This window comes from Pseudorasbora parva, chromosome 3 (assembly GCF_024679245.1).
Source record: "Pseudorasbora parva isolate DD20220531a chromosome 3, ASM2467924v1, whole genome shotgun sequence".
NCBI lineage: Eukaryota > Metazoa > Chordata > Actinopteri > Cypriniformes > Gobionidae > Pseudorasbora > Pseudorasbora parva.
In genome coordinates, this window is record NC_090174.1 from 35,946,950 (window position 1) to 35,959,317 (window position 12,368).

A 12,368-nucleotide genomic window follows, 5' to 3' on the forward strand; every position below is an offset into this window, starting at 1 on the left:
CACCGAAAGAGGATGGAAAGAGAAAAAGATAAAGTGTAATGATTCAAGTGCTGTTTCTGTTTCCTGGAGTAAAACTATGTGAATGTGGGGGGCGAGGCTTGGGGGATATTTATAACTGCTCGAAACATTTCCCTCGCAACATACTTTTCAAATCTAAGCAAATAAATCATTAATATTTGAACCTTTTACCATGGCAAAAAAAGAGAAATATAGCTGTGCATTGTCTGTGTATGAATTGTTAATGAGCCAGACAATTGTATCACTTAAATTAGGTGCAAATTGAAGACATTAACACATTAATCAGAATGCAGATCATCTTTTGTCTGTTTAGCTGGCAGAAGATGAAATGTAGCACCATTATTTAAATGACTAACAATTTAGAATGTGTTCATTATAAAGAGTTCCTTGTTTTGGTATCTTTATTCGTTGAGAGTGTGTTTGTGGGTATTGTGACCCAGAGGAGCTTTGAAACATTATGGATTGCTCTGACCCAATTTTTCCCTGCATAATTGCTGGAATATGTCACTTTTAGAGTGGTATTTATCACAGGTGTGCTGTGTGAGTGCCGCTGCCCGTAGGCTTTTCACTGCTGCTCTCTTAAATTTGTGCTCAACATAAAATCCTCTATCTGCCTTAATATATCAGTGTCTATTTATGTTTACTGGCAAATAGGAAATGCCCAGGCTTCACGGGTGTTGACTGCCCATATCACAATAGCAGGGCATCTGGCAGAAGGCACAGGATGTGCACTGCAGAACAGAGAGAGTGTTTATGATCATCAAGTGTGTGTGTGTGCCTGTGTGCGTGCTGGTGGGTTTGCTTAGCTGTTGCTTGAGGACTAATGTGTCCCCATAGGTCAGTAGGTCAGATAAATATGACAAAATCTCCTTTTAGGGAATTTTTTTTTGAGCTTCTATAAATGCTTTATTGTATTTTATGTTTAGAATTGGTTTTGGGTTAGTCTAATTTATAATGATATATTATATTTACAATTGCAATGTGGTTGTGTAGTCTTGTATAAAAGCATATAGTAAATGCATGTCACATGTTCTGTTTTTGGCTTAGTTTCCTGTGTTCATTTCCTGTCTGCCCTAGTTTTCTAGTGTGTGCCTGTTACCATAGTAACCTATTGTGTCCACCTGCCCATTGTTATCTTAGTCCTGTGTATATACAGAGGGTATGCATTCAATAACTGACCAAGACTATGGCAAACATAAGGGCTTAAATACACTAGGGCTAATGACAAGACAAGGGACACCTGTGAACAATCATCAACCCATAAACCAATGATAAATCATAAACATCCCTGCATCCCAATTGGCATACTATCCATACTAAATAGTACTCCAAAATAGTAAAAATCGACAAAAACTCTTAACGGCTGATATTGCCCATTACCTATTGCGAGTTGGACGAGGATTCGATTAGAAGTACAAACGCAGATAAAGCATTAAAAAACTACAAACATGGCGATGTGCGAGTCCGACGGTTAAGTAGAGAAGTTTAGATAAAGGGGTTTGGGTGACCAACTATCAGTATTTAACCTGACAAAAATATATTTATTCAGTGTTATCCACATTATATTTTACCTGCAGCAGCATTGTGATCTTTTGTAATGACATGTTTGGCCATTAACTTTTAAACGCATCATTATATTTAAACTGCAAACACATGAGGAGAGTCTCTGTATTAAAGACCCGTGAATGGCAGATCAATGTGCAGCTACATTTCTCTCCCATACGGTAAACTGAATGTGGAGGATTTGAACTGTGACGAATCTGACGATGATTGACAGGGCAGTTAAATGGTGACGGGATACACGTAGGCTAAATAAGCGACAGAGTCTGTTAAAGATGACAAAGTTTATGTTCCAAAGCTTGCATACTTTTCTGCTACACACTCAAAAATACATACATTTTCTTCACAAAAAGAGTACATACTTTTAGGACGTAGTATAAGTAGGCGAATTGGGAAGCATTACAAAGGAACACGTGGCAGGAACACATGAGGGCATGGAATCACATGACAACAGACCACATGACTAAACCAGGAAGTGCATGACTGAACATGACAGTGGGTGTTTCTCAAGCTGCGTCCCAATTAGCCTATTTATACTACGTCCTAAAAGTATGAACTCTTTTTGTGAAGAAAAGGTATATACTTTTGAGTGTGTAGCAGAAAAGTATGCAAGCTTCGGGACATACTACTTCGCCATCTTTAACGGACTCTGTCGCTTAGTTACGAGCGTCCCGTCACCGTTTAACTGCCCTGTCAATCATCGTCAGATTCGTCCCAGTTCAAATCCTTCACATTCAGTTTAATCTCCTACCGTATGGGAGAGAAATGTAGCTGCACATCGATCTGCCATGTGTGGGTCTTTGTGGGTCAGAGACTCTCCTCATGTGTTTGCAGTTTAAATATAATGATGCATTTAAAAGTTATTGGCCAAAAGTGTCATTAAAAAAGTTCACAATGCTGCTGCAGATGAAATATAATGTGGACAACACTGAATAAATATATTTTTATCAGGTTAAATACTGATAGTTGGTCACACAAACCCCTTTATCTAAACTTCTCTACTTAACCGTCGGACTCGCACATCCGCCATGTTTGTAGTTTTTAACACTTTTTATCCGCGTTTGTATTTCTAATCGAATCCCCATACGACCTTGCGGTGGGTTGTGGGCAATATCAGCCGTTTGAGTGCCCATCGATTCATACTTCGAATTCGGACCGGAAATAGTACACCATCCGGGTACCTTTGGAATACTCTTTTCAACATATGATTTGGGACATACTAATTCTATTTTCGAATACTTTTTAGGATGGATAGTATGCGAATTGGGACGCAGGGCATTCACAAATGTTTGTCAAATAACAAAAACTGACAGTTGCAGAATCATATCAAAGCACAAGAAAATGAAAGAAACAAATAGAAACTAATACTATACATCAATGAATAAAAAGCAGTTAATAACTGGAATTCGTTGTTAATAATAACTGGTAATATTAATTAAAATATGGACAAATGTGGTATTTTGTGAAGGCTGAGGCTCACAATATAAATAGCTATTATTCAAGAATCCTGACTAAATCGAGCGGTGCAGTCATCATTAATTGACGCCGCTTTAAAGTGACATTAAAGGGAGCTAGGATAGGCCTATATCATTTCACTTGATTCAATTCCTCTGTCCTCGCGTCTTTTCCTCACGTCCTTCCCTCACGTCATAAAGGGGTGGAGCTAAGGAGCGAGGAAAGGAAGCTAGGAAAGGAAACGAGGATGCACAAATAATAATTGGGAAGCCCCCAGTGAACATGAAACATGAACCCAACACCAAAACACCCTGTGACATAGACGTTGTGCTGCTATGGTTTATCCATTCAGTTTTACAGAGTGTGCAGGGCACCATTTTATTCTCTAAAAATTAAAAAAAAAAAACTCCCACACTTTAGAATGGCCTCTTTATTTTTGTGATAACTGATTTTCAGCAAGCCGGCATAATTGGAGATGACCATAAACAGCGCAATGAGTCGACGCAAATCAAATAATTGACACTATTTGCGTAACCAATCACGTCAACGCATTTTTCCAGCCCAACGCTATCCCACAACCCATTCATATTTGTACAAGGTGGCTAATTCATACAAATTCATTCGACCTCACTCATATTAATTTGTACGATTTGTCTGGGACGGGTAGGGACGGGTAGGTTTAGGAGAGTGGTTTAAGGTTAAGTCCTTCATACAAAATCACAAATAAAATTCTGCTCACTGGTTAAATTGAGAATCACACTCCAACATGTCATAATGGCAGAAATCCTAACCCAACATATAACTATTTCATCATGATGATAACATCCCCATGCCCAACGCATAGACCTGTGTATGACGCCAATGGTTTCTCATTGGTATCATCAGAGTACCCTGCGCGTCGAAAAAATTATGCTAAAGGGATACCCTGTTAAAAGTAATCCCAAAGGGTCTATATATATGACGAGTTGGGAGTGAGAACGTGTTGGTCCTGCCATGTACAAAACTAAAAAACTGGAATAATTCCCTGTTTCTGCTTTAGCTCGTAATAATCAAAGAAGGAAAATTTACCCGTAAATCACACTCTGACTCACATTCACTCTTGCTAGTAAATTGAGCAATCAGTATGATAATTCGTAACAAAATGCAGCTTAGTTCTTACGTTTGAAATGTCTTCAGAATAATGTTTAATTGAAAATTCAGGCACACCTGAGTCTTATGCGCACAGACTCGCCTGTTTCACCTTTTTTATAGAAAGCAAGAAGGGCACAAAATACTCCCAATGTTTAATTATTCCAAATGAGCCTCGGGGAGAATCTCAAGGGCTTTAATTAAGCCTGAATTAAAGTTATGTAAATTACATGTGAAAGTAGCAGGTTTCTTTTCCTCTTTTCAAAAATAAATAACTTTATTTATTTATTTTTTGCATAAGGCAAAAAAAAAGCCTCAGTTTTTTATGCATTCATAAAAGCCATCCACTGTTTCCCTCATTTTTCATTCATTCTGCTTTTTTTAAAATCAGTTTTGCCCCTTTCCTTGTGCGTATACTCATACATGTCAAATTAATTTTCATAATTTAGCTCTGCGGTTATATATGAGGACGGTGCAGCAAGACTTTTCCTATCAGGTTCTTGTGGGTCTAGTGCTGGAAATGTGATGCAAAAACAACAAAAATATAAAAAGAGAGTATCTCCCCTAAGACCTGGTTGTTTTCCATGCAGCTTTAATGCATAGTAGTCGTGTATGAATTTTTAAAGTGTGCATTTGCTCTGCATAATAATAGATGTTTGAGCATTTCAGTGTTTTATTACATTGTTTTATATGCAAGTCACAGAGAGTGAAAAAGAACTATACATTCATACTAGGGATGGGGGGGGGGATTATGTGTTAATTTTTTGTGATTAATTTATATCGGCTGTGTTAATATGCTAAAATGAATGAACATAACTAACATATTTTTTCTGCTGTCTGAGACTATGATAATGTTTTCGCAATGTCTTTGTGTTCTCTAGCAAATGTGTTTTCGTTCCAAACTTTGCGTTTGCTCAAAAATTGGGTATTACCCCCAAAAAATGTGCGTCCACTGACAAAGAACGCTTTGGGAGAGAACGCAAAAGGTTTTGCGAGGGTACGCAAAAGAATGGACATATTATTATTATTATTATTATTATTATTATTATTATTATTATTATTATTATTCTTATTATTATTATTATTATTATTATTATTATTATTATTATTATTTTCTCCAGCATGTCCCATGCCTCTTGGCTCCATATTAAACAAATTAAAATGTAGAAACGATATAAAGTGAAACAAAATGATTTCTCATTTTAAAAAAAGCAGAGCAAAACGAGTAATGACAGAGAGAAACATCATTGGGATGTATCTCACATAAATGAAGAGATGCAAAGCTAAATTATCCTTTTAATATAATGGGTTTATGCAATAATTCTTATAAGTTTATTTGAATTATTAGATTATTCTGTACGTGTTGTAAAGGGTAAAAAAGGGTTACTATTTGGTTATTTGTTAAATGCATTCAAATATATAGTTGAATTGTTATTAGTGGTTTTATCCTTAAAAACTGGAAAACGATCAATTTAAGAATGATACTGTTATTGGCCCTGTTAATACTTGACAAATATTATTTTTTAAGATACTGAAAACCATACTGTTATTATAATTATGTACTAAAATGTTTTCTATATTAATTGAGGATTTGATGTGTCTTTTATATAATCACAGAAACCTTTGCAATTAATTCATAATTCATATTATATGTTACCTTCATAATCCAAGGACACTCTCTATGAGTAAAAATAATCATAAAATTAATTGGTCTTTCTTTCTTTTTCTCGTCAGGGTTGAAACAGATCCATGCTCTCTCTATCCAAGGAAACTACGAATTGCGCATAGATCTTGAGGACTTTGAGAACAGCACAGCTTTTGCGCAGTACGGTGTTTTTGGAGTCGGGCTGTTTTCTGTTGATCCCGAGGATGATGGTTACCCCCTCACCATTGCTGATTACACCGGCACTGCAGGTACGCATACATATTTACATATTAAATGCATAAAGCTACAGCCTGTAGGTCAATACCTTCAATGCTGTGCAATTAGAATGCCTTGTTTAAATCACATGCTTAATATTCAACTACCTTTGAAGGACCCTGTATGCAAATCAGTAGCAATATTCAATCTCTGTCAACAGTAATAAGTGCTTATTCATTCAGATAATTGGTCCATTTCAGTGCTTGATGGCATAGACAGAACAAGCATGGCACTTAATACACTCTTTAGTGAATTATCAGCTGCAAACAAAACATTCCCCTGCAAATGTGTATCAATACAGCTTTCATAATACAAATTTGATTCTGATTCAAGCTCTTGATTTCATCCAGAACTGATTCAATTTGGACCATTGATCTATTTGAACCAGCTCATTCAAGTAATTTCTTCATGAATCAGACTATCCTTGTCAATATGTCTCTTCAGTGTATTTCACTAAAATGGACTGCCTCATAAGATTCATCTGTTCATGGATCAGAATATACTGTTCACACTGTATGGTGTTTATTCGCTGAAAAGAACACACACTTAACCCTCTGGTGCTCTTCGTTTAGGGGTTGCATTGGTTGTCTTCCCGGTCATAAGTGACCGGACACCTAAAAATTAAAACCAATTCCTCCACCCCAGTAAAACCAATGCAATTTATTTTTCTTCAGTAATATTTTTTTCTTTTTAATTTTGTATTTTGAGATGATTTGATGGTATTTTTTAATATTTATGCAATAATTATTGTCTTTTTTTGCCATTTAAAATTATAATATATATATATATATATATATATATATATATATATATATATATATATATATATATATATATATATATATATATATTATTATTATTAGGGGCCAAGCACCGAAGGTGCGGAGGCACCTATTGAAACCGTTAGCGTTCTTATTATTAGGGGCCAAGCACCGAAGGTGCGGAGGCACCTATTGAAACCGTTAGCGTTCTTATTATTATTATTATTAGGGGCCAAGCACCGAAGGTGCGGAGGCACCTATTGAAATCGTTAGTGTTCCTATTATTAGGGGCCAAGCACCGAAGGTGCGGAGGCACCTATTGAAATCGTTAGTGTTCCTATTATTAGGGGCCAAGCACCGAAGGTGCGGAGGCACCTATTGAAATCGTTAGTGTTCCTATTATTAGGGGCCAAGCACCGAAGGTGCGGAGGCACCTATTGAAATCGTTAGTGTTCCTATTATTATTCTGCTTCTTCTTCTTCTTCCGCCATAGGAGTCTCTGGCAGCCCATAGAACCGTATGGTAAAAAGTTGTGAAATTTGGCACACTCATAGAGGCCAGTCTGAGCTGTCACTATAGCAAATTTGGTGCCTCTAACTCAATCCCTCTAGCGCCACCACCTGTCCAAAGTTTCACTCATATTTATGCTTATAACTTTTGACCCCTAAGGGCTAGAAACAAAATTCTTTTTTCATCGGATTCCTTGGCTCAAGCCGATTCGATTTCACCCTATGATGTCATTTTCCGGTATGCAAATTTTCCCGCCATTTTGAATTTTCTGAAAAACCTACTTTTTCGAACTCCTCCTAGGCCGTTGCTCCGATTTTCACGAAAATTGAAACAGATCATCTTCAGAGCATGTTGACAAAAAGTTATGGAATTCAAGTTGATTCGTCCAATCGTTTTCAATAAACGCACAAACAAATTTTACGTGGAGGTTGCAAAAACACACTAAAGGCTATATCTCCGCAACGCTTTATCGTATTCAAACCAACCTTGGTACATGTCATCACAAGCATGACTTGAAGCAACATGCAGCGTTTCGGCGCAGCGCCACCTACCTGTCCGGAGATACGAAAAATGCCTATTTTGGCTTATAACTTCTGAACCGTTTATCCAAAAATCATAAAATTGGTCTCATTAGATTCAGGGCGTCATGCCGAGTCGACTGATATCCAATTTTACCATGTCGGCCATTTTGGATGTCGGCCATTTTGAATTATGTGCAAAAATGCTGTATTTTATGAACGCATGAACAGATTGTTATGAAACTTGGTATGGGTCATCACCACGATGCCCTGAAGTAGCCTGACAAGTTTCGAAACAGCGCCACCTAGTGGAGAATTTTTTTTTTCAAACGCTTATAACTTTGGGTGTGGTTGACATATTTTGATGGGAGTGTGTTTTTTGGTCTCCTGAATCCTTGCCGACTCCAACGATACCAGACTTGCCAGGTTTCGGCATATGGTTTGCGCAGAGTTGTAATTTAGTGCTTAAAAAACATTTGCTGATATCTTCGAAACCGCTAGTCCGATCGAGACGAAACCAGCCTCAGAAGTTCGGAAACATAGGTCGATAGCTATACGCTAATGCCCAAATCTCAAAATATTGATAGTAAGGGGTAGTAAAATCCAATCAAAGTCAGGTGTCAGTCATTTTTTACGTGTTTTTTCATATAAATGTCTATAACTCCAAAACAAAATGAAATATTTTCACCAAACTTGACACACATATGTATGGGCTCACTACGAGGACACATAAAAAAATTGGTGGGATTGTGCCTCTTGGTGGCGCTATAATAAAACAAAACATGAAATTCCCATTGACTTCAATGCAGTATTACGGTTTAAAATGCTAATGCTATGATTTAAGAATGCACTAGTGTATCATTACAAAACTCGGTATGTGTCTTCCGCTCTATGTCCCGAACATATTCAAAAAGTTTCGGGGCAGCGCCACCTTGTGGTCAAAAGTTGTAATAAAATGTACAAAAATGCTAATAACTTTTGATTAAATTAGCCTATTGTAATGAGACTGGTCATAATACATTCATTGGCTCATGCCGAGAAGATAGATACCAATTTTGCCATATTTTGCAAACATATCTGTGCTCCATCTTGTTATTTGTTAAAAATCTACTTTTTCAAACTCATCCTAGACCGTTTGTCCGATTTTCACCAAAATTGATCCGTATCGTCTTCAGACCATGCTGACAAATAGTTATGGATTTCGGATTGATAGACAAAACAGTTTTCATATACCACTGCAACAGAGTTGAGCCATGATGCAAAAATTACTCTTGAGGCTGTATCTCTGCAATGCTTTGACATATTGACACCAAACTTTGCATGTGTCATTGTCATCTCAATCTGACTAAACCACATCAGTTTCGTAACAGTGACACCTATTGGTCGAAAGTGATAAACCATTAAACCATTATTATTGACTGTATTTAAAATTTGACTGCTATTTTGCCTAAAATCAACTTAATAGGTCCTTAATGGCTCATTGTTGCAGTTGGCTTGAGACTTCCAGCCATGCTGGCATGTCTTGTCTTCTTCTTTGCGCTTGGCCCCGATAATGGCTGCTTGCAGCTATATTTATTATTCTGCTTCTTCTTCTTCTTCTTCTTCTTCTTCTTCTTCTTCTTCTTCCGCCATAGGAGTCTCTGGCAGCCCATAGAACCGTATGGTAAAAAGTTGTGAAATTTGGCACACTCATAGAGGCCAGTCTGAGCTGTCACTATAGCAAATTTGGTGCCTCTAACTCAATCCCTCTAGCGCCACCACCTGTCCAAAGTTTCACTCATATTTATGCTTATAACTTTTGACCCCTAAGGGCTAGAAACAAAATTCTTTTTTCATCGGATTCCTTGGCTCAAGCCGATTCGATTTCACCCTATGATGTCATTTTCCGGTATGCAAATTTTCCCGCCATTTTGAATTTTCTGAAAAACCTACTTTTTCGAACTCCTCCTAGGCCGTTGCTCCGATTTTCACGAAAATTGAAACAGATCATCTTCAGAGCATGTTGACAAAAAGTTATGGAATTCAAGTTGATTCGTCCAATCGTTTTCAATAAACGCACAAACAAATTTTACGTGGAGGTTGCAAAAACACACTAAAGGCTATATCTCCGCAACGCTTTATCGTATTCAAACCAACCTTGGTACATGTCATCACAAGCATGACTTGAAGCAACATGCAGCGTTTCGGCGCAGCGCCACCTACCTGTCCGGAGATACGAAAAATGCCTATTTTGGCTTATAACTTCTGAACCGTTTATCCAAAAATCATAAAATTGGTCTCATTAGATTCAGGGCGTCATGCCGAGTCGACTGATATCCAATTTTACCATGTCGGCCATTTTGGATGTCGGCCATTTTGAATTATGTGCAAAAATGCTGTATTTTATGAACGCATGAACAGATTGTTATGAAACTTGGTATGGGTCATCACCACGATGCCCTGAAGTAGCCTGAGAAGTTTCGAAACAGCGCCACCTAGTGGAGAATTTTTTTTTTCAAACGCTTATAACTTTGGGTGTGGTTGACATATTTTGATGGGAGTGTGTTTTTTGGTCTCCTGAATCCTTGCCGACTCCAACGATACCAGACTTGCCAGGTTTCGGCATATGGTTTGCGCAGAGTTGTAATTTAGTGCTTAAAAAACATTTGCTGATATCTTCGAAACCGCTAGTCCGATCGAGACGAAACCAGCCTCAGAAGTTCGGAAACATAGGTCGATAGCTATACGCTAATGCCCAAATCTCAAAATATTGATAGTAAGGGGTAGTAAAATCCAATCAAAGTCAGGTGTCAGTCCTTTTTTACGTGTTTTTTCATATAAATGTCTATAACTCCAAAACAAAATGAGATATTTTCACCAAACTTGACACACATATGTATGGGCTCACTATGAGGACACATAAAAAAATTGGTGGGATTGTGCCTCTTGGTGGCGCTATAATAAAACAAAACATGAAATTCCCATTGACTTCAATGCAGTATTATGGTTTAAAATGCTAATGCTATAATTTACGAATGCATTAGCGTATCGTTACAAAACTCGGTATGTGTCTTCCGCTCCATGTCCTGAAGATACTCAAAAAGTTTCGGGGTAGCGCCACCTTGTGGTCAAAAGTTGTAATAAAATGTACAGAAATGCGAATAACTTTTGATTAAATTAACCCATTGTAATGAGACTGGTCATAATACATTCATTGGCTCATGCCGAGAACATGGATACCAATTGTGCCATATTTTGCAAACCTATCTGTCCTCCGTCTTGTTATTTGTTAAAAACCTACTTTTTCAAACTCATCCTAGACCGTTTGTCCGATTTTCACCAAAATTGATCCGTATCGTCTTCAGACCATGCTGACAAATACTTATGGATTTCGGATTGATAGACAAAACAGTTTTCATATACCACTGCAACAGAGTTGAGCCATGATGCAAAAATTACTCTTGAGGCTGTATCTCTGCAATGCTTTGACATATTGACACCAAACTTTGCATGTGTCATTGTCATCTCAATCTGACTAAACCACATCAGTTTCGTAACAGTGACACCTATTGGTCGAAAGTGATAAACCATTAAACCATTATTATTGACTGTATTTAAAATTTGACTGCTATTTTGCCTAAAATCAACTTAATAGGTCCTTAATGGCTCATTGTTGCAGTTGGCTTGAGACTTCCAGCCATGCTGGCATGTCTTGTCTTCTTCTTTGCGCTTGGCCCCGATAATGGCTGCTTGCAGCTATATTTAGGGGCCAAGCACCGAAGGTGCGGAGGCACCTATTGAAATCGTTAGTGTTCCTATTATTATTATTCTGCTTCTTCTTCCGCCATAGGAGTCTCTGGCAGCCCATAGAACCGTATGGTAAAAAGTTGTGAAATTTGGCACACTCATAGAGGCCAGTCTGAGCTGTCACTATAGCAAATTTGGTGCCTCTAACTCAATCTCTCTAGCGCCACCACCTGTCCAAAGTTTCACTCATATTTATGCTTATAACTTTTGACCCCTAAGGGCTAGAAACAAAATTCTTTTTTCATCGGATTCCTTGGCTCAAGCCGATTCGATTTCACCCTATGATGTCATTTTCCGGTATGCAAATTTTCCCGCCATTTTGAATTTTCTGAAAAACCTACTTTTTCGAACTCCTCCTAGGCCGTTGCTCCGATTTTCATGAAAATTGAAACAGATCATCTTCATAGCATGCTGACAAAAAGTTATGGAATTTAAGTTGATTCGTCCAATCGTTTTCAATAAACGCACAAACAAATTTTACGTAGAGGTTGCAAAAACACACTAAAGGCTATATCTCCACAACGCTTTATCGTATTCAAACCAAACTTGGTACATGTCATCACAAGCATGACCTGAAGCAACATGCAGCGTTTCGGCGCAGCGCCACCTACTGGTCCGGAGATACGAAAAATGCATATTTTGGCTTATAACTTCTGAACCGTTTATCCAAAAATCATAAAATTGGTCTCATTAGATTCAGGGCGTCATGCC

The 12,368-nt window shown here is 37.7% G+C and overlaps 1 protein-coding gene across 3 annotated transcripts in view; it reads left to right on the forward strand.

Moving 5' to 3' along the window:
* fibcd1b (fibrinogen C domain containing 1b) overlaps positions 1-12,368 on the forward strand; it is a 158,385-nt gene that overhangs the window by 107,671 nt on the left and 38,346 nt on the right. For all 3 annotated transcript variants that reach the window (XM_067438631.1, XM_067438632.1, XM_067438634.1), the window contains one exon: positions 5,896-6,075. In XM_067438631.1, coding sequence (XP_067294732.1) covers positions 5,896-6,075 — 180 coding nt within the window. The remainder of the gene's footprint in view (positions 1-5,895; positions 6,076-12,368) is intronic.